The sequence below is a fragment of the Martes martes genome (genome assembly GCF_963455335.1).
Source record: "Martes martes genome assembly, chromosome: 9".
In the NCBI taxonomy this organism is placed as follows: domain Eukaryota; kingdom Metazoa; phylum Chordata; class Mammalia; order Carnivora; family Mustelidae; genus Martes; species Martes martes.
In genome coordinates, this window is record NC_137896.1 from 25,220,830 (window position 1) to 25,247,702 (window position 26,873).

Below are 26,873 nucleotides of genomic sequence, written 5' to 3' on the forward strand. Positions count from 1 at the left end.
GAGAGCCATTGTTAAACATCTGAGGCATTTATAGGAGAGACCCCAGAAGGGAAATCCCTTAGTAGTAGAGTTAAACTATCCTTAAAGGCTAAACCTGCACAGACTAAGCTTAAAAACAAGCTTCTGAGACTGTAATGTAACCACCCCCCAAAATAAAACCCAACACTCTTAAAAGGAAGATACAATATAGCCCCCAAAATGTAAATTTCACATTGTTCACACCCAAACAAAACTACTTAGATATGCCAGGAAGCAGGAAAATGTGACTAATAAGCAGGAGAACAGTCAGTCAACACCAACAAACCGAGAAATAACAGGAAATGGAATTAAGAGACAAAGATTTAAAACAGCTACTACAACGCATGCAGTATGATCAAGGACTAAAGGAGACAACATGAGAAAATGAAGATACAGAAAAAGAAACAAATTGAATTTCTAAAGATAAAAAATATGGTATCTAATGAAAATTTCACTAGCTGAGATGAACAGCAAGTTAGATACTGCAGAAGAAAAGGCCAGTAGCAACAGAAAATATCCAAAATGAAGCACAGAGAAAAATTAGGCTGGAAAAATTAAAAGAGCTTCAGAGATCTGTGGGACAATAAAAAACGGTCAAACATACATATATCCCAGAAGAAACAGGACAACAAGAAAAAAAATGAAGAAATAATGGTTAAAATTTTTTCAGATTTGAGGCACCTGCTGGCTCAGATGGTTAAGCCTCTGCCTTTGGCTCAGGTTATGATCTCCAGGTCCTGAGATCAAGCCCCCTGTCAGGCTCCTGGCTTGGTGGTAAGTCTGCTTTTCCCTCTCCTACTGCCTCTCTCCCTGCTTGAGCTCTCTCTCTCTCTCAAATAAATAAAATCTTTTAAAAATTTTTTCAAATTTTCAGATTTAACTCAAATCTGAGTTCACCATGGTACATGAAAAGCATCAAATTGTCAAAACCTAGGATACAGAGAAGAATCTTAAAGACTTCAACAGAAACGACAGGAAAAAACGTAAGAATTGCCACAAACTTGTCAGGACTATGCAAACCAGAAGACAAAGGATAGATATCTTTGGGGGGGGGTGCTTTTTACACCTAGAAATCGGGTGTTTAGCTAAAATAGCCTTCAAGGCAAAATAAAGACTGTCAAATGAAGCAAAACTAAGAGAACTCATCACAGCAGATCTGCACAAGTGTTCAAGTGTTAAAGAAGGTTCTTCCAGAGGAAGGAAAATGGTAACATATGGAAACCTGGAAGACAAAGGAATAAAGAACTCCAGAAATGGTAAACATGGGTAAAAATAAGGTTTTCCTCTCATTTAAAAATTTAAGAGAACAGCTTAAAATAAAGGTATTAATAATGTTTTGCAAAATGTAGAAAGTAAAATGTATGAAAAGCATAGCACAAAGGCAAGAAGGGGGCAAGCAGAAGAACAGCATCCTAAGAATCTTGTATCCCATGTGAAATGCTGTAATCCTATTTTTTTTATTAACATATAACGTATTACTTGTTTCAGGGGCTGTACTTCTATTTAATCCTATTTGAGTTAAAGATGCATTTTGTAAAAGATAAAGCAACCTCTGAAAACAATTAAAGAAATGTATCTAATAAGCTAACAGTGGTAATAAAAGGGAATATTAAAAAATAAACCAAAAGAAGATAGGAAAAGAAGGAAAAAGAAAAGAACACACAGGACAAAAAGGAAACAAACAGCTAGCTAGACAGGAGGCTTAATCTAACCATATCAGTCATTACATTAAACATACATAGTCCAAACATCCCAATTACAAGGCAGAAATTGGGGCACCTGGGTGGCTCAGTGGGTTAAAGCCTCTGCCTTCGGCTCAGGTCATGATCCCAGGGTCCTGGGATCAAGCCCCGCATTGGGCTCTCTGCTCAGTGGGGAGCCTACTTCCCTTCCTCTCTCTCTGTCTGCCTCTGCCTAGTTGTGATCTCTGTCAAATAAATAAATAAATAAAATCTTTAAAAAAAAAAAAAAAGGGCAAAAATTGGGGCACCTGGGTGGCTTGTTAGGCGTCTGCCTTTGGCTCACGTCATGATCCCAGAGTCCTGGGATCAAGCCCCGAATCAGGCTCCCTGCTTAGCAGGAAGCCTGCTTCTCCCTCTCCCACTACCCTTGGCTTGTGTTCCCTCCTTCGCTATGTCTGTCAAATGACTGATTGATTGATTGATAAATAAATAAATAAATGGCAGAAATTATTATTCTGGAAAAAAAAAATAACCAAGACCCAACTAGAAATATAAAGAAACCTTAAACACAAAGACACAGGTTAACTGCAAAGGGATGGGAAAAAATTTAACACCTAGAAACTAATTTTGAAATAGTTGGATCACCTTTGTCAATAGCAAAATCAATTTCAGAAAGAAAGAAAAAAAGAACTGCTAAAGGAAAAAAGAAGAAACTTTACTAAAGAATTTAAAAAAAAAAAAAAAAAACTTAAATGAGCAGAAATTAGAGGAGCGCCTGGGTGCCTCAGTCAGTTAACATCTGCCTTCAGCTCAGGTCATGATCCTAGCGCCCTGGGATTGAGTCCCTACATTGTGCTCTCTGCTCAGTAGGGAGCCTGCTTCTCCCTCTCCCTCTGCCGCTCCCCCTCTGCTTGTGTCAGCTCTGTCAAATGAATAAATAAAATCTTTAAAAAAAAAAAAATTACAATGCAACCTAGCAATTCTACTCCAAGGTATCTACCAAAGAAAAATGAAAATGTCCACAGAAAGACTTGTACGCAAATGTTCATAGCATTACTTTTTTTTCTTTTCAAAGATTTTATAAGAGAGAGTAAGCACGAGAGGGGAGGGGTCAGAGGGAGAAGCAGACCCCCCCCCCCACCAAGCAGGGAGCCCCATGTGGGACTCGATCTGGGGCCTCCAGGATCTTGACCCGAGCCGAAGGCAGTCGCCTAACCAACTGAGCCACCCAGGCGCCCCAGCATTACTCTTAATAACCACAAGGAGGAAACAATCCAAATATCCATCAACTGAGAAATGGATAAGCAAAATGTGGTAGATCCACACAGTGGGACTTCATGCAGCAATAAAAAAGGAACCACCTGTTGATACATCTTACAAAATGGCTAAATCTCAAATACCTCATACAAAGTAAAGGAAGCCAGACTCAAAAGGCTACATAATGTATGCTTCCATTTATATGACATTCTGGAAAAGGCAAAACTGCAAGGATAGAAAACAAATCAATGGCTGCCAAGAGCTGGGGTGGAGAGGAACTGGCTATAAAAGGACAGGGAAAAAAAAAAAAAAGACGGGGCAGGGGGGCAGTTTCTTGGGCGGGGGGTGGTACTGTTCTAAATGCCAATTATGATGACAACTTTGTCAAAACTCAAAGGACTATAACCTAAAAAGGGTGAATTTTTCTGTATGTGAATGTGAAGATGAATTTTTAGGGGAGGGAGAAGCGTGTTAACACCCAACATTTCCTGGAGCAACTGCATTCAAGCCACTACAGCATACCTTTAAATAACCCAATAAAATCTCAAAACAAATGTGAACTAAAAAAAAATCAAATGAGGGGCGCCTGGGCAGCTCAGTGGGTTAAAGCCTCTGCTTTCAGCTTGGGTCATGATCCCAGGGTCCTGGGATTGAGCCCTGCATCGGGTTCCCTGCTCGGTGGGGAGCCTGCTTCCCTCTGTCTCTCTGCCTGCCTCTCTGCCTACTTGTGATCTCTGTCAAATAGATAAATAAAATCTTTAAAAAAAATTTTTTTTTAAAAACATCAAATGAGGGACGCCTGGGTGGCTCAGTTGGTTAAGCGGCTGCCTTCAGCTCAGGTCATGATCCCAGCGTCCTGGGATCGAGTCCCACATCGGGCTCCTTGCTCAGCGGGGAGCCTGCTTCTCCCTCTGCCCCTCTGTCTGCCTGTGCACACTCACTCTCTCTCTGATAAATAAATAAATAAAATCTTTAAAAAAAAATCAAATGAAATTTTAAAAAACCTCACAGAACTATACATTAGAACATCAAAACAGGTAAATTCTACTGTATGTAAATTACACCACAATTTAAAAATAGGGGGAAAAAGCACAAAATACTATTTTACATTCACAATACTTGGGCTGTGAAGCAACAGAAATTCTCTTACACTATAGAAGGAGTACACATTCATATGATCACTTTAAAAAACAGCTGTACCTCCTAGTAATGATGATCAGGTGCAAAACCTACCACAGTCGGTCCCATTCCCAGCAACATACACACCGTAGAAAAGCTACTCCACAAACGCACCAGGAGACATGTAGAGAATGTCTCCTGCAGCACTATTTGTTACAGAGATAACTAGAAACAACCAAATACGCACCAAGAGGAAAATGGACAAATAAATCATGGCATATTCACACCATAGGACAGCACATACCAGAAAACATGATGTATGTCAATTAAATGCACCAGCACATTTTAAGCTCAGAAATGACAAGCAAAAGCAGCAACTCAGGGAAAAATACATGACTCCATTCACAAAAAGATTATTTTTAAAAGGCAAGTACAGCGATACAGACCTATGGGCAAACTCAGAAACAAATGGAAGGGAATGATTACCATTGAAATCAGAATACTGGTTATCTTCAGCAGAGACAGTAAAGGATATGCTCAGAGGCTTCAAAGAATGTAAAAGGTTCTGTTCCTGAGCTGGCTGGTGAGTATGGGAGTGTGCAGTTTATTTTTCAGCTATTCTTTACCACAAGCTACATACTTTCTTTTGGGTCAATTATATACTTAACAATACAAAAAAAAAACGTAAAAGCAATATATTCTCAACATGCCCAGTAGGTCTTGTATGTGTGTTCTAACAGAACAAATCTCTGTCTTAGACTAATACAGCGTATTAAGAGCAGGAAACCAGCACAGCTTGTTTTGATACCAAAATGGAGTAAGGTTTGAAATCCAAATATCACAGATCACTTATGAATACAGATGTAAAAATCTTAAATAAATGATTCATACTAAATTCAATGCATGTTTAAAAAGAAAACCATGTCGAAGTGACATTTATCCTAGGAATACAAGGATATTTGAGCACTGGAAAAAAATCTATTAATATAATTCACTATATTACCAAATCAAAAGAAATAAACTATGATACCTTTGCTCACACAAATTATTTGAGAGACAAAAGTAACTAAAATTAACCCCCCACCCAGGGAGTTTATGTACTAGTCAAAGGAGACAGATAATAGCAATAAGTATATAGCAAATAATACACAGATTATCAGAGAGTTATAAATACCAAGAAGAAAAAGATAGGGCAGGGAAGAGGGGAGTGCTGAGGGGTACAGAGGGGTTAGGGTGCGATCTGAGCAAGACCTGAAGGTGGTGGGGGAGCAAGGCATGTTGTGGGGGGGAAAGCATGGCAGACAGCTGAAACAGCAAGGACATAAGCCCTGAGAGAGTACAGTGGCAGCTGGCAGCGTGTTCAAGGACCACCAAGGAGGCCACTGTGTTTATCCAGCAGAGGGAACCAGGGGAAGATAGGAGGAGGAGAAAGAGGGTGGGGGCAAATCTCATCAGGGTCCTGTAAGCAACTCTAAGGATTTTAGCCCACCTAAGGGGGTACGGGGTAAACACTAGATGGTTTTGAGCAGAGGAATGACATGACCTGACATTAAAAAAAAAAAATCTTCCTGGGGAACTTGAGTGGCTCAGTTGGTTAAGCGTCCAAATCTTGATCTTGGCCCAGATCTTGATCTCAATCAAGGCTGTGAGTTCGAGCCCATTATGGGCTCCACTCCTAGTGAGGGGGAAAAAAAAATCTTCCTGGCTCCAAGGCTGAGGAGAGTGACAAGAGCGGAAAGCAAGGAGACCAGTTTAGAAGTTACTATAAAAATCTAGGAGAAAGGAGAAAGACGACTGGTAGTTTAAACCAGGAAAGTGGCCCGGGGTAGCAGGTAAAATGGACATATTCTGAAAGTTAAGCAAACAGGCTTTACTGATGATTACATGTGCCATGAGAACAAAAGAAAGAAGTCGAAGACAACTCAAAGGTTTCTAATCTAAGCAACTCAGAACATGGAATTCCCCCTAACTGATATAGGCAAGACAAGGGTGAAAGGTTTGGGGTAGGAAAATCAAAATCGGTTTTGTATATGTTAGTTCTAAGATGCCATCAGTATCCAAACAGAGATACTGAACAGACAACCTGGACAGATACAAGTTTGATGTCCAGGGAAAAAATCCAGGGTGGAGATATACTTTGGAAGTTGTCAGCCACAAAGAAACAGAGAGGCAAAGGAAACAAGTTACCAAAACAAAGGAAGATGAAATCTAAGTGTTACAGAGAGAGGTACTGAAAAGAACCAAGTGGATTTATCCCCTAAATTCCAGAAAGGCTCAGAATTTAAACATGGCAAAGATGAGGTATGGGATTGAGAATATGGTGACTATTAAAAGTCTACATCAGGAGGACACAGACATCCTTACTTACTCCAGCACAACGCATTTAAGCAACAGCCACTCTCACTGCTGCAGGAGACAAGTGAAGCCACAAAAACCACGATGTGCGGAATTTCCCACTGGTGTTTAAGAGCCCAACTCTTAAGTAAAGAACAGTCCCTCAGCCAAGATCATCAGACATTTGAGTAAGGCCCACAGGGTGAAAAATGACCTACACTAAAGGATATACTCACGGAAAAGAATCTGAAAGCTCTCAGAGACAGGCAGTAGAAAATAGGGAAAGGGGCAAGGGCAGGGAGGGCACTAATCAAATTGGCAATGAATTTCAAAAACAACACTGGACCTTACTTTTTTTTTCTTTTGAGAAAATAAAGCTTATATTTTGAAGATTTTCAAACACTTAATTTTACAGAAAAGAGATGCTGGTCAACATTCCATACTACTATATATTTCAACGTTGATACTAAAAATTACTGTCCTAAACCAATTCAACTGTTTGTCAAAGAGAACTGCTACCAGTCAAGGAGTAACGTTCTCCTTTGACGGGTTTTTACTGCATTTGTTGTTTTGTTTTGTTTTAAGATTTTATTTATTTGACAGACAGAGATCACAAGTAGGCAGAGAGGCAGAGAACGAGAGGAGGAAGCAGGCTCCCCACTGAGCAGAGAGCCTGATGCCCTATTCAGGGCTTGATCTCAGGATCCTGGGATCATGATCCGAGCCGAAGGCAGAGGCTTTAACCCACTGAGCCACCCAGACGCCCCTCCACTGCATTTGTCCAACAGTTACTGCGCACCTCTTACAAAAGACACTGAGGACACAGCCAAAAACAAAATACTGATTCTCTACCCCAAGGTCTAGTCGGAAGAGAACTATCAAACAATTACCTAAATAATTAGGTAATCATTAACTCATAAGTGACCAGAAGTAAAGTTAGGGACACAACACGAAAATCCAATTTAGAGATAAAGTTTCTGAGGTACTGACATTTAACTTGAGACCTGTAACCAGCAAAAAGGAGAAGACAGTTTCAAATGGGAGACACTAAAACTCGAAAGAGCTTAAGGAATTCCAAGAACAGAAAGATGGGCAGTGTGGCTGGGCAAGGTTTGAATTTTTTTTGGTAAATGCCATAGGAAGCCATTAAGAGACACTAAACAGAAATGTATCATGGTCAAATCATGTTTAAAAAAAAAAAAAATCCCGCTGGCTACTGTGTGAATTACCAAGGAGCAAAGTGGGCAAACGTGATGCTGAGGGGGCAAACGTGAAAGCAAGGGGCCCAGGCAAGAGTTGTTTTGGTATCCAGCCTATGAGCGTAACTTAAGAGTAAGGTGGTTGCAATGGGAATGGGGACCAAAAAAAGTACAAGAAGTCAGAAGTCAAAGGAGTATTGTCCAGAGTTAACTGACCCAAGAAAAACTGGCACACAGAGTCAAAGAGACTAAAACAGAAAGGATTAGCTGACACATAAAGGCACACATGTAAAAGCCCATCTAGTACATGTGAATCAAAAACATTTCCCAGAACAGAAGACAGACATCTTTTTTGCTCCCCATCCCTTTCCTACCTTGTGATGCACACAGAATTTAAAAATGCCTCCCAAACATTTGAGAACCAACTCATATAGTCAAAACTTCAAATTTCCTAAGCCTGTCTTCCGTGTGTTGAATACAAATCTCTCGAACAACCAAAAAAATATGACTTGTTCCCATTTACTTAAACTCTCTTGGGTTGCATCCCCATTATTACAGGAGTAGAAGACATATTTATGTTTCAGAAAGACCAATGTGACAAGTATGATGACTGTCTTGGATACAGTTAGCACTCAAACATCAGTTTCCAGCTTTCCTTCCAGATTTAGCTAAGCTAGAAGAAGCAAACCTTCTTAGACTAAACAAGCTCCTCAAATAACTCCCCCAAAAAGTCTGATCTGAAGGACTGAGAAGAGATCGTACTGTTTTCATACTGGGTGATCCAAAGAAAAGTGTTTTTTCAAACACAGTCCCAAGGAAGCCTGGAACAATCTCATTTTCCTAGAACCCTGGTGCCTTAAAATCACACTCTAAAAGTATAACCTTTTTGTTTTAAAAACATACATCACTTTAGCACCCCTTACCATCCTGCCCACCTCCCTGAACAACCACAAAACCATTCCAGTGGCAGTGCTTTCGAAACCTCTGGTACCTGACCTTTACCACACTTCATTATTACAGGGCTTTGAACTTCAGGAAGTAGAAGAGGACAAAAGGCAGCTCATCTCTTAGACATGAAACCAGAGTCTGACTAGGGCTCTAAGAACAATCAAGTTCTCTCTTCTCCCTGAGCTGGCTGGAAATCCTGTCAAACAACAGAATACCCCCCTTTTCCACAGGCGGATCCAGACATCCCTTGAGAATTATTCAAACAAATAAGGAAGCTTTTACCAACAGAGAGGTCAAAGCCTCCATCAAAACCAAACTGCTGCTACTATTAACCAGAGCAAATGGTACTGCTCTACTAACTGGCCCTTCTGTGCAGACCTCCTACAGTTCAGAGTGGAACAGGGCTCACAATAAAAATGTCTGCTTCCAGGAAATACCAAATGCATCACAAAAGAACAAAAAAGAAAAATATCCCGTGCTGACTTTTCATACAACATAGTCTAGATGCTAGAATGGGAGCACAGGAAGGATTTTTACTGCATTTTTACTCTAGACGGTTTTCAACAGAGTTCCAGGGTCTGGGAAAGATCCTCGACTGCTTGAGGCAGGGGTGGGGACAGCAAAATTTCACAAGAGATGGAGCAGGTGGTCCCTCATGCTTGCTTCAAGCAAAGCAGTTTCACAGCCTCCATTCGTATTTTGGAGCTCCATTTCATGACATAAAAGGATTTTCACTTCAAGTATTTAAATGACCAATCTATTTCAACTTCTGAGAGTTAGAGACAAAGAAGTATAAATGGAGATATTCAGTAAGACATGAGGTGCTATACTGGAACCCAGACCTTGACTCCTACCTAGTCCAATGCTCTTACTACCACAACACACCACTTATTCTAACACAGAAAAGAACACCTACGACCCGAAATGCCAACATAATTAATGCAGAATGCAGAAATTTAACCAGTCATAACTAAAGAGTCACACCTAAGGACACGAAAAACTACTTGGCTTAACAATCATAAGGATTTTTCACTAAAGAGAGTAAAACTGACATTTCAAGACTTTATCAAAAAACTCACAAGATGCTTCAAAAAGATGAAATGACCAAAGGTCATAAAACCTATAGGAAAACTCTTTATTCAAAATTAGCATAATGAGAAGAAATTAAACTCCAAAGGTGGGGTCCCTGGATTCTAATTCTAGTCCCAACTTGGCTATATGCATCTGTCACACAGATGTATAATCGCAGATACATCATTTAATCTGTTAGAAGCTCAGTTATCTAACTGCAAAAGGAAAATGAACTGGATGAGTTGAGAGCCCCTCCCACACTAAAATTCTAAAATTCTAAGCATTTTAAAAGATCATATATTTAAGGCTAACAGACTATCAAAGACAGTGTCTTAAAATGTCACTACCGTTTAAAGTACAGATTCTATTTTCTAACAAGATGATCAAAGTTCAAAACTCTAAAAGGAATAATAACATTTTATCTAAAACATACCTAAAATGTTTAAACTGTATCTAATGGCTCAGTTTCTGCCTGTAGCAATTAAGAGGAACCAGATTATGGCCACAGTCACAGACAGATTTACTTCTAGTGTCAGCAGATTCTTGCACAGATTTATGTAGAACTGCTCTAAAGAGGGCAAGGGAAAAAAAAAAAAGATTCTTAGAAGTCGACTTGCTGAGCAGAAGAAAAAAATAACCCAAAATATGCATATTCTATAATAAAACTGATATAAAAGAAAGGTGAATTACAAGGAGAACCGACTAGCTAAGATTTTGATGAAACCTAATCAACTACTTCTCATCCAGCCAACACTTCCAAGTACCTACTGTGTGCCAGACACAGGGGATACAGTTAAAACAAAGTCCCTGCACTCCTACACTAGTGCAAAGAGGCTAACAACTACAAAGTAATTTCTGATACGGATAGGGCCATGAAACAAACAAAAACCCTCCTAATTTTGTAGAATTAGATGGGTAGAGATAATGTTCACTGAAAAGATACCTTTGGATTAAGAACCAAATGACAAGAAGTGACCACAGAGCTTTCTAGGCAGAGGGACTAGCAAGTGCAAGGGCCCTGTGGTGGGCACAAAGCGGAGGTGTCTGAGAAACAAAGTGAAGACCAGGGTGGCTTTAGTAGAATGTGGCTTTAGTAGAATGACCAAGGGGAAAGTGCTAGAACAGATTACAGAAGTAGGCAAGGGCCACACATGGTAGTGACATGATGTGATTTGCATTTTTTAAATACCACCCTAGGGGCGTCTGGGTAGCTTAGTGGGTTAAAGCCTCTGCCTTCGGCTCAGGTCATGATCTCAGGGTCCCGGGATCGAGCCCCGCATCTGGCTCTCTGCTCAGCAGGAAGCCTGTTTCTCCCTCTCTCTCTGCGTGCCTCTGCCTACCTGTGATCTCTCTCTCTCTCAAATAAATAAATAAAATCTTTTTAAAAATAGATAAATAAATTAAAGACCACCCTGGGACGCCTAGGTGGCTGTCGGTTGAGCATCTGCCTTCAGCTCAGGTCATGATGCCAGGATCCTGGGATCGAGTACCATGTTGGGCTCCTTGCTCATTAGGGAGCTTGCTTTTCCCTCTGCCTGCTGCTCCCCAGGCCTGTGTGCACTTGCTCTGACAAATAAATAAAATCTTAAAAAAAAAAAAAAAAAAAAGACCACCCTACTTGCTGTGCACATATCAAAAGTCAAAATGTTGGGGCACCAAGGTGGCTCAGTCAGTAAAGCACCTGCCTTCAGCTCAGGTCGTGATCCTGGGGTCCTAGGATCTAGCCCCACATCAGGCTTCCTGCTCAGGGGGGAGTTGGCTTCCCCCTCTCCCTGTGTGCTCTCTCTCAAATAAATAAATAAAGTCTTTCCAAAAAAATCATATATCTTCTCTGATACTGCCTTTCAAATGATAGACTCCATGATTTTACTGTATCTAAGTCTAGGCTTATTTCCTTTGTTCTTCTCAGTATTTAACAGTAACATAAATAGCTTTGAAATTACTGTAAGTGTGGAGTTGTACGTGAATATTTTAATTATAGTTATAAAAATAACATTGTGGGACTGCAATAATTACCTCCCTCTCTTCCTCCATTTGCTTTTTCCTTTCTTTTATCTGCCGACTGGATTTTAATGTACGGATACTTCAAGCACAGTCGTCTATTTCTTTTATCAAAAAGAGGTTTTTCACACTTTTATAAAAATATTCTATATATTAAAAAAAAATCCAATGTGGCTTGTTAAATTGGGTTAAAAGACCTTGAAGGCTGAGCCCTGTATCATACATGAGATACAATAAAGTGGAAAGAGCCATAAGTAACCTAAGTGACATATCCATGTGAGAATCATTCCACAATAAAAATGAACAACATTCACATGACTGCAGTTATGCCTGACAGTGAGCGCTGCAAAGACCAATACAGGCTAAACTCACCAGTGACACAACCACTAAGTCGAAAAAGCATAGTAGTTCAGCATCAAAGTCCTAAAAATGTAGAACACTACAAAGAAACTCAGTGGCTTTATAAGAATGGGAAATCCCAAGTGCAAAAAACGATATGAATCCTACCTCTAACCAGACAATGATGGACACTGACAGATGACTTCAAGAAAGGCTTAAGGAAAGCAATTCAAATCAAGAATTCAAAGCATGGTTAGATTTAATCTATCCCGTCCATCCCGAACTAGCTCTGGGGACTGATGCAAGCATCTATATATAAAGTGTCAAATGTACCGTCGCATTCCCCAAAACAACTTTTTATCAGAGAAGGAACCCTGTGGCATGCCCCAAAAGATGCCAGCTTATCTGTAAACCTTTAGTAATCATAGATAAAGCCACACAAATGTATCCAGAACTGAAAAAAAAAAATCCTGTTGTCAACTAAGTAGCAAAATCACATGGATAAACAGAATTCTGACCTTGAAGGTCCACTAGAAGAGATTTCCAAGCAGGGGGCAGAAAAACTACAAGGCATTCTGCACATGCTTTTTCTTAACACATGAGAGATAAGGTAGGCGAAGAAAATGCCACAGGATTTCAGAGGTGCATTTTCCAGAGAAATTAATTAAATAACTTGTGCCTTCCTGGCCCTTATTACAGGCAAGACCCAGACCAAACTACCACTATACCATACATCGCATCACTTCCATCCTTCATTGCTGAGTGGCTCTGTGCTACAACCTGGAGGAGTGGACATGATCTAGCAGTGCAAATAGAAAGAAGTCTGGAAATAACCAAGATTTCTACACTTTTATTAGTCCTTTAAAAATGTATTTAATCCCATAAAACAACTGCCCTGAACTATTCAAAAATATCAATGCCATAAAAGACAAAACAAGGCATGGGAACTATTGTACATTAACAAAGATTAAAGAGACATGACAACCAAATGAAATGCAGCATTCTTTCTTTTTATTTTTTATTTAAATTCAATTAATTAACATATAGTGTATTAGTTTCAGAGGTAGGGTTTAGTGATTCATCAGTTGCATATAACACCCAGTGCTCATTACATCAAGTGCCCTCCTTATTATCCATCACCCAGTTACTCCATTCCCCAAACCACCTCCCCTCCAGGAACCCTCCGTTTGTTTCCTAGCGTTGAGACTCTCTTTGGTTTTGCCCCCTTCTCTGTTTTTATCTTATTTTATTTTTGAAATACATGATTCTTGACTGGATGCTGGACTGAAAAAATAAGCTAGAAAGAGTATTTGTGGAACCAGAGACAATTTGACTGTGGACTATATATTATATACTACTGTATCAATGTTAATTTTCTTGAATATGAAAATAAGATAATGGTTATGGAGAATAATGTACTTGTTCTTAAAACATTCATTCTAAAGTATGGAGAAAGGTATAAAGCAAATTGCGGCAAAGTCATAAAGACAAATGAAACTCAGTTCCTACTCTTAATGTGTTCACAGAAAAAGGTATTTCTCCTCCCCCTTAAAATAGAAATAGGTCGTCAACATGCGTATTTGTAATATACATAATACAAACAATTATAATCACATGTAACTATGTACCATTATGTTACATACAACAATGTGTAAATGCAATGGGAAAATGTCATTAGCAAGCAATTAACAATAAAGAACCTAAAGGAATACCAAACAGGCTACCATTTATTAAGTACTGACTCTGTGTTAGAGATGCATATACCACCACAAAGAAATCTTAAACCTGTCCCACGTTATAAAGGTAGGTTTGGAACTCAGGGCTCTATTTCTCTCCAAGGTTTGGTTCCTGACATTACATTATGCAGCCTCTTAACAAAAGAAGTCCAAAATACTAGAAATAGATACAATATAGAAAATAGCAAAGACATCTGAATATAAGACACATTTGAAGTATACATAATATTAAGTTTTATGACTGTAGGTTATGGACATTGTGGTATTTGCTCAAGTGCGTAATTTTGAATTAAAGAAAATAAGTCTATCAAGAAAATAAAAGGGAAAAGTTATGTACAGACTACTGAAATTTATAACCACATTATGGATGAGTAGAAGGGTCAGCATCAAATACTCAGTTTCCTCATCAACAGGTCATCTTATGTCTAAATCAGGTCAGCAAACCACAGTCTCAAACCAAATCTGGCCCTCTCACTGTCTTTGGAAATAAAGTTTTATTGGAACACAACCTTGCCCACTCATTTATGATTTGTCTTTGCCTACCTTCCTGCTACAATGGCAGAGATAAATAATTATAATAGAAACAGCAGGGTCCACAAAACCTAAAATATTTATTACTGGCCCTTTACAGAAGTTTGCCAACCCTTGGTTTAAATGATAACCATTTATATCACAAATAGTAAAAAAATAATTAGTCTATTCATTTCAGCTCTATTTAAGCTTTACTGTGACCTCTGATTTAAGTTCTTTTCCTTTGTAATTAGTGCCACTTAGAAAAAACTAATGAGTTTTTGAATTTCCACAAGGACATTCACATGTCAGTTATATTCCATAGAGTAGGTCTTATTTTAGCTGCCCAGTAATTTATCTTTCACGGTACTATTACAAACAAAATCCTAATTAAAGCACATTTGCAGTTACCCCCGCACATCCTTATCCCACTACTGCCTACAATCTGCAAAGATATAAACAAAGAAAAGATGAATAGCTTATATGACTTTCTGAAAACACAAAATAGCTGATATGACTAAAGAACTCCTAATACCCTGTTCACCCTAGAATATCTCAAAGTACTGTTTAGGACCAACAACATCATCATCACCGGCCTGCTTATTAGAAATGCAAATTCAGGGGTCTCATCCCAGACCTATACCAGGTAACTCTTACACTAAAAGTTTAAGAACAGAGCTGATATTACTTACCTTGAGTGTGAACAGGCTGATTCGGCCAGGCAGTTTATAAAACAGCCCCTCTCCTCCTCTTGAATTGGAATGTAGCATGGCATTGAGACACGCAAGAGGGGATGTCCCGCTGTAAAAACATACAAGGATAGATGAGTGTTACAGAAATCTATATGCCTGCTTACTCAAAGATCCAATACCCTCCAACTCATTCTTAAATCAAGAAGCAGCAGAGCAAGAAATACAGCAGAAAAGAGCCCATACTGACAAGTCCACTTTGAAAGTAATACAGGGCAATGAACGAAATCCCCATCAATCACACCCAGGTAGGACATGGTATGTGATTCCCTTGTTCCACACCTGGCACTTCCTTAGTGCCTTGTGACAATATCAAACAAGTTCTCAAAGAGATTTAGAAAAAGTACACAATGTTCAAATTCAGGGAGTTTTAAAAATACTTATTATGCAACATTTTTATTAAATTTTAAAAATTAAATTTTAATATTAATTAAAAACAAAACTGTGTTTCCTAGCCTCTGTATTTTGACCTAGATATATAATGCTCAGAAACTGCCACAAAACATTATCAACACAAAGACCACAGAATCAATGGTGCCGTCCCAAGAAAATAAGCACACCTTTTCATCCCCAGTTAAATATTTGCTAATAAGCACACAAAAAAGAATATTTCATTTGCTTTTTTTCTGTTGGGAAAGGAAGAGAATGGGTTTTATTCTACATCTAGCCAGGAGCAATCACTTAAATTTCAACTTAAAAAAAAAAAAATTCTGTCAAATGGATCTGGTACCCAATAATGAAAAAAAGATGGCTCATTAAGATAGTTCACACTCCCTGCTGCAGCAGTTGGTTGCAAAACAGTACCTCAGTGAATTAAAGGCCATCTACTAAAACTTAAAATAGAACAGCTGTCAAAAACACAGAAACATCCATCATTAATATTAACTGAGTTTGGCACTAGCATGTTAGTGCTAGGATTCACCTGTGCACCTTCTCGTCCCTCTCCCCAGTATGTTAAAAATATATAAATATCTTAAGTAAAGCCTCTTAAGATCTTTCAGAACCAGAAGCCTTAATTTATGCAGTGTTAAAAATAAATTCTGAGTCTAAAAAAGCCATTAAAAAAAAAAAACAACCCTATTACTTATTCTGCTTTGGAACACACTGGATACTAAAAAAAATTTTCACCAAGAACCAATCTCTACAAGAATCTTTGTGCAGAATCTGGAGTATCAAGTGGGTGTGCTAACATCTCTGCTACAAGGGGGGACAGCATGCTGGCAGAGTCCTTCAGCAGAACAGTGTGACTCCTACACACTATACCTCTGTCTACAAATTACAGAACTGCTCGCTCACTCATCATGAGCCATCATGACTGCTTCATTAATTCCTATAAGAGCAAGAAGCAGAAACAAGTTAAAGTTCTCAATTTCATCTGTCCCAAAGGGACTAATTTACCTTCTATAGGTATAGTGGTCCAACAGCAGTGCAGACAGCAGCATGATGGGAAATAGCCCATAAAAACAAAAATAAAGCACAATTATAACACTACACAGTGCATAGGTACTATTTAAATGAATGTGATCTACACAATCCTGATCTTCCCTCCCCACGAACCATCAGCTTAAGACTGTTTGAACTGATAACTGGAAAGTGAGGATCTTTTGACCCTAAAAGGTCAATTTCAAGCAGCTAAAGCTTAACCAGCAAAAACATATGCTATTTGTTCTGAGTCCCAAGAAAGGAGACTGCGTTGTGCTCTCCTCTTTCATTTACATTAAAGAGGGAAGCTGGGGTGAGAGTGAAGAAGTGCGTTGTGCTCTCCTCTTTCATTTACATTAAAGAGGGAAGCTGGGGTGAGAGTGAAGAGAGAATAATCAAACACAACCACTGATTTTCATGCCTGCAATTCCTTTTGTCTCTAACTTGTTGCTTCTCCAGGAAAACTACATCATAGGAGAATAAAATCAAGGTCACACTAAACTTTAGTATCAGTAGGGAGGAAAAAAAGCCAGTGGTGGTATGGTGATGAAACCACCCTTCTCTTGATCGTAAAACAAAGAACTTCAGGGATATAGAAAGAAGGGAAGTTTTAAACAAGACAGAGTCTATCAGAGTCTGCCCCTTCTCTACTAAAATGTGCAAGAGAGTACAAAAGAAAACGCGTGGATTCTGTACACAAAGAACATACTCCATGTCAAGATTTAAGGGAGAGCAAGAATAGGGAAAGCCGCTGTATCTCTAATGAAAAAAAATGGATGTTCACCCACTCCCACCTGCCACTCAGAGGACACGCAACCTGGGAGAAGAGTTCTACACCACATCAAACCGGGGACGGGGGAGGGGGGGGACGGGGGAGAGACAGACAGACAGACACGTAGAGAGAGAAGGCATATTACACACTTAATCACGTCACTAAGTATCTACAGAAAGGCCTATGCCCTATGAAACCCTTTTGAACAATGAGAACAATACAAACCTCATTTCCTTTAGTCCTTCTGCCTCTATGACCTGCAGAATCTGTTTTGGTGTCATTGGAGCATCCGAGTAGTTTTCTAGTACCTGAAGAAATATAAATGTTCCAATTTTAGTGCACAATTTCCATTTACATCCATCAGTCCATATCCTGAGCTACACTTCTGCTGTGAGGCACCACGGCTGTCAATTTAGTTTTTCCAGAGTTAACATTGCTTCAGAACCAAATTACGTATCTATCTAAGATGCTGCTAAAAGTGACTGAAATTAGCATAAATATTCTCTTAATTCTAAAATCACCCATCCTCTTAGCACACGTGCTATGATATGGGGGTTGGGCCTTAGCAACACTGGTTACTGCTTAACTTCATATTGTTCACATGACTAAAGCACAGAATACACAGAGCTACAAAATAATGACAAGACAGAAATGCACTCAGACTTTTTTCCCCGGAGGAAGTCTGGTTAGTACCCATATTTTTAAGTGATGGTTTTGTCACTGTGTTGTGAAATTTTGGTGTTAACTGCCACAGTACATTTTTCCATTTGGCAACATGAGACTCTGATTCTGTATGACTGGTGCAGGCAAAGCAACGAGAAACAGAACGTCCCATTTGTGTTAGCATCGTCTCTTACAAAGTCATGGCAGCAGTTTCCCAGCGAGCAACTGCAGCTCTCTCACAGGACGGAGTGGAGATGTTTTAGAAATGCTATCCTTCTCAGGGAGGAGGAAAGCTGTCAGTATCTCTGCACCTTCTCTACCATCAGCTGCTGAGGCTACTCCACGCAACATCTTGCAGTCCCTTAACAACTGTAACAACTAAGTGAAGCGCTGCTTTGTCACAAAGAAAATGTGAAGCAAGTCTGACAAGGACTGCTGCCAAAGGGTCTTCTGGCGGAAGAACACGAGCCCTCAGCACTAAAGGAAGTCAAGCTTTGGAGAAGCAGGTGCTGAAATCAAGCCCCTATTTACCATGGTCCCATTGTTAGTCTCTCTCAATTCTACATTCTCTTCAAGTAGCATTATCACCTCTCAACTTCAACTACAGCTTCAACTACTACCTATAGTCTGCTAACTCCCAAATATCCACCTCTGGCCTCCCCAGCTTCTGACTCAAATATTCACTTCTGGACCTACATCCCCTCCCATCATCTGTTGTAATTCATCTAACCGGCAACTCCAATTCTTTGCCCCTCTTCCTCCAGCACCTAATGCAGAAACCTAGGCAGCACCCCTCACTCTCTCACCTGTCCCCCAGTTCCTTCCCTCACCCAACACACAGCCCCTTAGCTAATATCCCTGCAACCAGATCTGCTTTTTTCAAATCAATCCTTTCTCCACCACCATCCTTCACTCCACAAATACATGAAATACTCCCCCGTGCCAGGAACAATTCTAGAATTCAACGGTAAACAAGACCAAATCCCTGCTCTTGCAGAACTTACCTGCTATAGCCTAAGGTCAACCCAACAAAATAAATCCGCCCTTGTCACTTTCCCCGTTTTAAAATTCTTCAACAGCAATCTAATCACATACAGCAAAGGCCAAAGCTTCCTAAGAAGAACTCACCAGCTCACAGGAAAAGCACAGGCTTTAGAAGCAGACGGACCTGGATCTAAATGCTAGCCCTCTGAACTTGGCCGAGTTATCTACCCAACCTGAGCCTGACTTATGATGGAAAGATATCGCTGTCTTCCCGTAAGAGATGTTTTACGAATTACCAACCATAAACTGCGTGCCTCTGGTGCCCAGCATAAATATGTGCTCACGGGGCTGGCACACAAGGCCTTTGGAATCTGGTCTCTGCCTGTCTCTCTACCTGAATGCCAAACTGATACTCCACAACTTCACATTCCAATAACTATGGGTAGTTCTACCCAATTTCCACACTCTCCACCCTGCCTGTGCACAGCATGCACACACAAACACACAGACACCACCAGCTCCTTCTCGCCAGCTCCTAACATCCTCCGTGAAGGGCCTAACTTCTACTCACCCTTCAAGATTCAGTCTGAAAAGCACCTTCCTCCAGGAAGTCTTCTCTGTCCTCTGCCAGGCAGAGTTACATGTCTCTTTTCAGTGTCCTTGTAGTCCACAACACATGCAATTTACCATCTGAAGTAGGACACTTGTGAGTGCAAGGAGGAATCAACCAGTCATAATGATGCCTGGACAATAAGCCTGAACCAGGATGTCTGTTTATCATACATACATCTATGATGGCACTTATCATGAATGTAGTAAAATTCTATTCATGGGTCTAGACCTTCCATTCCCAGAAGACCATAAGTTCCTCAAGAGCAAACCTTATCCATCTTTGTATTCTAAGAACCTGAGTGCCAAGTTAAACAGTGTTGACTTGAACAAACCCACAACAAACTGTTAGAAGCTACTAATATTCACTGCCACAGACAGCACTTCTCTCTAAATGAGAGCTGAGCTAGCGAATTTTTGTACGGTAAGTTTTTTTAAGCAGCAGCATGACTCTGAAAAATTAGTTACCAATTATTTAAACAGCAGTCGGGAAGAGCCTGAGAATCTAAGAAAATCTACAGCCTGAGAATCTAACTTCTCTAAAAGGAAGTTACATCAAAAGATACAAAGTACTCACTTTTATTATAATTGTATATGCCTCCAGCTTTTAGTATAAGAACAATTCAGCAGTGTTCTATTTCTAGTCCTTGTCTTTCTAGCACACTTAAAAAAAAAAAAAAAAGTATCTCTTCCCCTACTTCAAAGAGGAAAAAAAATGTTTGATGTAAGAATGGTCAGTCCTCAATCAAAGCGAAAGATAAAGCGGACAATGAAGAATTTCTCAAAACCAGGGAGAATCCATTTAAGGACATTCAATTTAAAGGGAAATCCCCTTGGCTATTTCTTCCAAACAAATCGTTCCTAACAAGGAGTAGGATTTATACCATCCAACCCTCTAAAGTCTACCTCTTGTATCTAGGAAAGACAATACTACAAAATGTTTGAAAGAAGAGTATCTACTTCTCCACAACATAATTAACATCTGCAAAAGCCAATCTCCTGGGATATACTACATGACTGAAATTCTCCAGAAGTCTCTTCTTTCCTACCAAAATAGTTTTTTAGAATTCCCAGTCCAGTATCACTCTAGCCACCAATCTAAGCAAGGTCAGGAGCAATATGAAACCACCCCAAAGCAAGTGCATCTGATTGCCAGGGCAAGCACTCCAAATTCACCTGTCTGAAGAGTAGTTTAATTGCCAGCCCTCCCCTTACGGCTTTCTCTAGTCAAGCTGCTCTGTCCAGCATAAGCTCTCTCAAACTCCCCAGCACTGGGGTGTTGCAGCAGTTTTCTTTAAACGGGGAGAGGACTCTAAAAGTTGCCTCTCACCCACCAAATGGTCTTGTTCAAAGGGACAGAACATTCTAATAAAAAACAATAAAAGATATGCACAATTACACACCACGTTTCCACAAGTTGTATTTCGCATGTTTAAGGGGACTACAAAGTCATTCCTGTTCCTATTATTTTTTAATGAAGAGCCACAAAACAAAGAGAGAAATAACTTACTCAGATAATCTGGCATGAAGTTCAGCCAGTGACAAAACAAAACTAACAACCTGGATACTGGAGTTCAGATCACAGTTAGTTCAAGAACCTAGAGAGGCTGAACAGAACAGTGGGCACTGAATTCCTAAAGTCTTTCAACTTGTAAGAGCCAACAGAGCTTTGAGATAAATAAACTTTAGAATTCTGTTAGAACATAAATAACACGGGATTTAAAGGCACTTTCACCTACCTCTAACAAGCAAAACTCTAGCAGGCAAATTTCCTTTTGGTGCCCTAAGTCATAAACACCTGCATACCAGGAGTTTAGAGAATTTCAATGAACACCCAAGACTCAGCTTGAGGAGAAGGAAAGCAAGCACATTCTTTGGCTCTCCCCTCCTCTCCTTCAGGCCTAAATTTGTTTCCAGGTGTGGTAACACTGGAGAAATCCTAAAATTTCCAAGAGATCTCAAAGTTAGCCAAAGCTTCCAATTTTGATTGAGTCAAAAAATATTTAGAACTTCAAAATCTCCAAATTTCATATGCCAAACTAAAACAAGTGAACTGAAGCATGAAACTTGAGCACACAAACACTTGATATTTCTGTTCATTGGGCAACAAGTGCCTGGGGAAGACAATCAGGAACACCAGTGAACACTCTTGTAAACCAAACAGTTCTTGTAAGTCAATAACTGAATTCTACATGCTCCAAGAAAGAAAAGGTGTACCATGGAGCTGTAACGACCCCCAACGCAACAGTCATCTCTTTGTGCAACACTTATGAGGAAGGAACCTCACTTCCCAATAAAGTAAAAGATCAGAAAGTAAAGCTTCATTCATCATTAAAAGTGAATTACAGCAATTACATAAAATAAAGTACAAGGTGTCAAGAGACAAGTACGCTATCCGCACTATAACCCTACTCTGTAGATAGCTCTTGAGAAAGTGACATCTCTGGGAGAAGTTACTATTGTCATCTGCCAAGATTTTATAAGAACATGTCTCCCAGTGTCTTAGCTTTGTGGGTGCAAATCCAAAAGGAAGGTATTTCGCTTACAAGTCCTCTGACGCTATGAAAGCAAAACACACAACCCTCCTCATACGGCAGCTTCAACACTCAAATTACTCCCTCCTTTGCTAAGTCCTCAGTGAGCAGAATCTTCACAGATACTTGATCTTTGTCCAACACTTCATGTATAACACGCACCAGGTCACTAAGGAGAGGAGGGGACACACATACGTCCTTTGCAAAGTAGAGTCAGCTCTCTGCAGAGTGCCTATCTCCAGTATAGCTTATGAAGTAAAACGCTCTAGTCAGCGTTTCTCAAAGTGTGGTCCCGGGCCACCTGCATTACAGTGAACATGGCAAGCTGGTTAAAATGAAGACACTGAGGCTCCCTACTCAAGTCTGAATTTCAGACTCAGAAGATCTTAACTAGGGCTTTAGGACTAGCAGTCTTAAGAACCTCCCAGGTGTCCCCAACAATACACTAAAGTTTGAGAACCACTGCTCAGGGTTCCACCTGGGAGTAAGCACTTGCTTCCCTTCACACACCTGGTTTAGATTGGCAAAGCTCAAAATGTCACTCGCGTCCTTAAAATCTGGGGTGTTTTCCGACCCCTGGAATCAAACACACACCCCACGGCCCACCAGGAAGCGAGGGAGGGGCTTCCGACCCTTCCCGGAAACCTAACTCCCCCGAGTGCATAAACGAAGCTTCCCCAGACCCCCAGACGCTGCCAAATAGTGGGGGAGGGGAGGCTGGGGCCCAGCCGCCCAGAGGGGGAGGAGCCGGCCTGCCAGCTCGCCCCTCCGCAGGAATTTAGGGGGTGGGGGAGCTGCAGAAAAAGGCGCCACATCCGACCCGCGGGGGATCTCTCCCCCACCCAACGCCTGGGGGGTGGGGGAAGCTGCCCCGTTCCTAGAGAAATGGTGGCCCCGCCCCCTCCTGCAGTGGGCAGGGCCTCGCCCCTCCCCCTACCCGCGGAGGGGGCTCTGCTAGCTCACCCCCCGCGTCCCCCACTGAGCCCCCTCGGCGGCCCGCCTCACCAGGCGCGCGGCCTCGGCCCACGTGCGCTCCTTCTTCCTCTTCTGTTTGTCCTTCATCCTCCTCCTCCCCGGCGGCGGCGGCGGCTCCACGCGGGACCTCCGGGCGGGGCGGGTGGCGGCGGCGCGGGGCTGGGGCTGGGGCAGCGGTGGCGGCGGCGGCGGCGGGGGGCGCGTGGCGGCGGCAGCGGCGACGCGCGAGGACTCGGGTGCGGCCGCGGAGAGGGGGCGGGCGCCCGGGGACCGGCTGGCGCGAGACCCGGCGCGAGGGCGGCGGTGGGGGAGGGGTGGCGGCGGCTCCACGCGCCCGCGCTGCGTCAGTCGCCCACGGCGGCGGCGGCGGCGGTGGCGGCGGCGGCAGCGGCAGCGGCGGCAGCCCCGCGATCGCTAAGGAATGCGGCGGCTCCGCATAACCACGGGGTCAGAGGTCACGGCTCCAGCCTCCGCTTTCCCGCTCTGCTGAGGGGCCGAGACAGGACTGGCGGTGGGGCAGGAAAGCGAGACGCGGCTTTCCCTTCGGCGCCCGGGTGTGTGCGTGTCCGCCGTGGGTGTGTGTGTGTGTGTGTGTGTGTGAAGAGTGAGGAGGGGGAGTGTGGGTTTTTTTTTTTTTTTTGAACAAAAACAAACCGAAAGGGCGGCTGGGAATCGTAGTCCCGGCTGCTTCTCTGGCCTCCCCCGCTCCGGAAGAATATGGCTGCATGAAACGCTTGGACCACACTTCCCGGCGTACCTCGCGACTCTTTTCCGTCCTCCCCTACCTTCCTCCCCCTCACACAGAGCTCGGTAAAGAAGGGGGACGGGCAGTCGTTCGGGGAAGAGACTGGGCGGAGTCTCGCGATGTGCGGGAACTGGCTGGGAGCCTGAGGCATTCTGGGAGGCGATGCTGGGAAGGGGCGGTGGCTGGGCTCCCCAGCCATGCTTAACCCTTTCGGAGCTTCTCGCATCCCGGCAGCTGGGCGGTTAAGGGTGGAGATAAGAGAACTGGTGGTAGTTCGACTCCCAGTGCTCACTTTGTGCCTTTCCCCGCCTAAACGGTTCTCACCGACACTTCATAGAGATGACAAGGGAGAGGACTTTCCCTTTTGGTCCTACCCTAAATGACTCACTGCCGAATAATAATGAGACAATGAGACACTCATACCAGTAAAACGGTTATTCCACGTTTGATGGACCTAAACAGTTCCCCATTTCCTCCTGTGCTTTCATGCTGTTAATACCACTATATGTTTGCTGAAGTTGCTCCCGCAGCCTAGAGCATTCTTAACCATTTGGCAAACTTCGTGATAATGAGGCGTAAAGAACTTGGACTTTCGGACCATACTGACCAGAATGCAATTGAGGCCTTTTTAGAGGTGGTACCCTGAAGAAAACACAGGCCCTGGAGTCAAGTAGACCTATGCTGGAATCCTGGCTAAGTCACCCCCTGGGTACCTAAAACTAGGGGCTCAACTTCTCTGAGCCTCCATTTTTTTTAATAAGATTTTTATTTATTTGACAGAGATCACAAATAGGCAGAGAGAGAGGAAGGGAAGCAGGGTCCCTGCTGAGCAGAGATCCCCATGCAGGGCTGGATCCCAGGACCCTGGGATCATGACCCGAGCTGAAGGCAGAGGCGTTAACCCACTGAGCCACCCAGGTGCCCCCAAGCCTCAATTTTTTAAATCTACATTAGTCTAATACTTCACAGCACTATAAGGATTAAAATTCACATAAAACACTTGGCAGATTGGAAGAGGGTGTGAAGCGGGACCTTGACATTAGGTCCATATAATGTGGCTCCTGGTATAGAACAAGTGTTTAATAATTAGTATAAGCTGAGAGACAATGGTTGCAGAGTATGAAACCTTGAGCCTCTCTGAGTCTTGGTTGCAGAGTATGAAATGAAATAAGGTTCAGAGTACTGAACACATAGGTTTTCTGTACTTATTTGTCCAGAAACATTCTTAAAATCAGTTTTAAGCTGGATTAATAAGCAGCTCTTCCAAATTAGGAAGACAGAATCAAAGGCCACGTTTGAAAGGTTTCCCTGGGTGAGGAAAGAACCTTCTCCCTGATGTTAGCACGTGGAAGAGCCAGGGTTAGAGAAGACCCCTACTGTGCTGCCTAGTCCTAACACCATGGAAGCCAGTGCTCCTGCTTTGATACTCATCACACGGATGTCCACACCCAGTAAATAAAATATTGCAAAGTGAATAGACTGTAGAAAGTTAAAAAAAATAAAATCTTTCTCCCTTTCTTCACCCCAAGAAGGAGGAAAGGAATAATAACTCCCTACCACCACCACCACAAAATTGTTTCACCTGACTTTTTTTGTTTTGCAAAAGTTGTTTTTTTAATCTACAGCTGACACAGTTACCTTTGACAAGTCATTTGACTTGTTTCAACTGTTTTCTTCTTGAGTAGTTTCACCCTTCTCTGACCTCCAAGGAGTAACTAGAAAAGATTCACTCTAAAACTTACATGTTTAGAGTGGCTAAACATGGGTGGCTCAGTGGGTTGAGCCTCTGCTTTTGGCTCAGGTCACGATCTCAGGGTCCTGTGATCGAGCCCCGCATCGGGCTCTCTGCTTGGTGGGGAGCCTGCTTCCCCCCTCTCTCTTCCTGCCTCTCTCTGTCTACTTGTGATCTCTGTCAAATAAATAAAATATTTTGTTTAATTTACATGTTTAGTACAGACCCTGAGGGCAGAATAATGTCCTCTCCAACACACACCACCCAAACCATCTATGCCCTGGTCCCTGAAACCTGTGACTATATTATATTCCATTGGGAAATTGACTTTGAAGCTAGAATCAAAGGCTATAAAACAGCATGATTATCCTGGATGATGTAGGTGAGTCCTGTATAATCACCTGGGCCCTTAAAAGCAGAAGAAGAACACAGACTAGATGCTTTGGACAGATGCAGAAGAATCGGATTTGAAGCTTGAGAGGACCTCAACCCAGTGTTGCTGGCTCTGCAGGGGGCCAGTAGCCAGGGAATGTAGGCAGCCTCTTGAAGCCCGTAACTCAAAAGCCCTGCCAGCCAGTAACATGACCTCAGTTCCAGAACTTCATGAAACAGGACTCTCTCAACCTGAATGAGCTTGCAAGCAGAATAGTCCCCCCGACTCCTGCCAAGTCTGCAGAAGAATGCAATCCTGCCAACACCTTGATTTTAGTCTTATCAGAAAACCAACTGAACCATACTATATATGGACTTCTGGCCCACAGAAAGTGTAAGATATAAATGGATTTTGTTTTAAGCCACTAAATCTGTGGTAACTTCTTACAGTGGCAAAAAAGATAAAATAAAATTTAAAAAAGCTAATACACTGGAAATGTCTTTAATTCTTTCAGACAATAGTGACTGGCTGTCTCACAGTTGGGTCAAACCGTGGGGGAATCCAGATGTGACTATTTCAACGTCCCTGCCCTTATAGAATCAAACAGAAACTACTGACATCATAGGTAAAGCGTGAAAAGAGTATGTTCGGAGGACCGTACAAAATACGTTGAAAAATTGATTTTAGTCATTAAACCTTAAAGAGCTGTGATTTTATTTTATTTTTTTATACAAATAACATTTTATTACATAGGAATGTTCCTGAGAGAACAAAGATCACCGGAAGCCCCAAAATGAACTATTTTCATTGCGTGATTTTTTTTTTTAAGTGAATGAGACTCAAGTTTATTCTGTTGTCAGAAACACCAAAACATAAACCTATACTTTTTTTTTTTTTTTTTTTTTTTTGGTGTGTGTTGTTTTTAATCACAGTGCTTTGATTACAAATTATCTTTGAAATCAACACAGGTGCCACAGGACAGTCTAAGATAAACAGGTCTGTATTCAACCCTGCTCTGTTTGGGGATGAGTCACTGTTTTCAAACTGAACAGTTATGAGCAGCGCACACATTTAGGAATTTGAATAACACACCGCTAGCCG

The 26,873-nt window shown here is 41.7% G+C and overlaps 1 protein-coding gene across 2 annotated transcripts in view; it reads right to left on the reverse strand.

Annotated features, from left to right (window-relative positions):
* Positions 1–23,322, reverse strand: part of ASXL1 (ASXL transcriptional regulator 1) — a 78,610-nt gene extending 55,288 nt beyond the window's left edge. Inside the window, exons 1-3 of one of the 2 annotated variants that reach the window (XM_080813380.1) lie at positions 22,953–23,322; positions 17,383–17,465; positions 14,907–15,015 (exon numbers count right to left, since the gene is read on the reverse strand). In XM_080813380.1, coding sequence (XP_080669506.1) covers positions 14,907–15,015; positions 17,383–17,465; positions 22,953–23,009 — 249 coding nt within the window. In that variant the 5' untranslated portion in view covers positions 23,010–23,322. The remainder of the gene's footprint in view (positions 1–14,906; positions 15,016–17,382; positions 17,466–22,952) is intronic. The other variant, XM_080813379.1, reaches the window with a different exon arrangement.
* Positions 23,323–26,873: the final 3,551 nt, after the last annotated feature.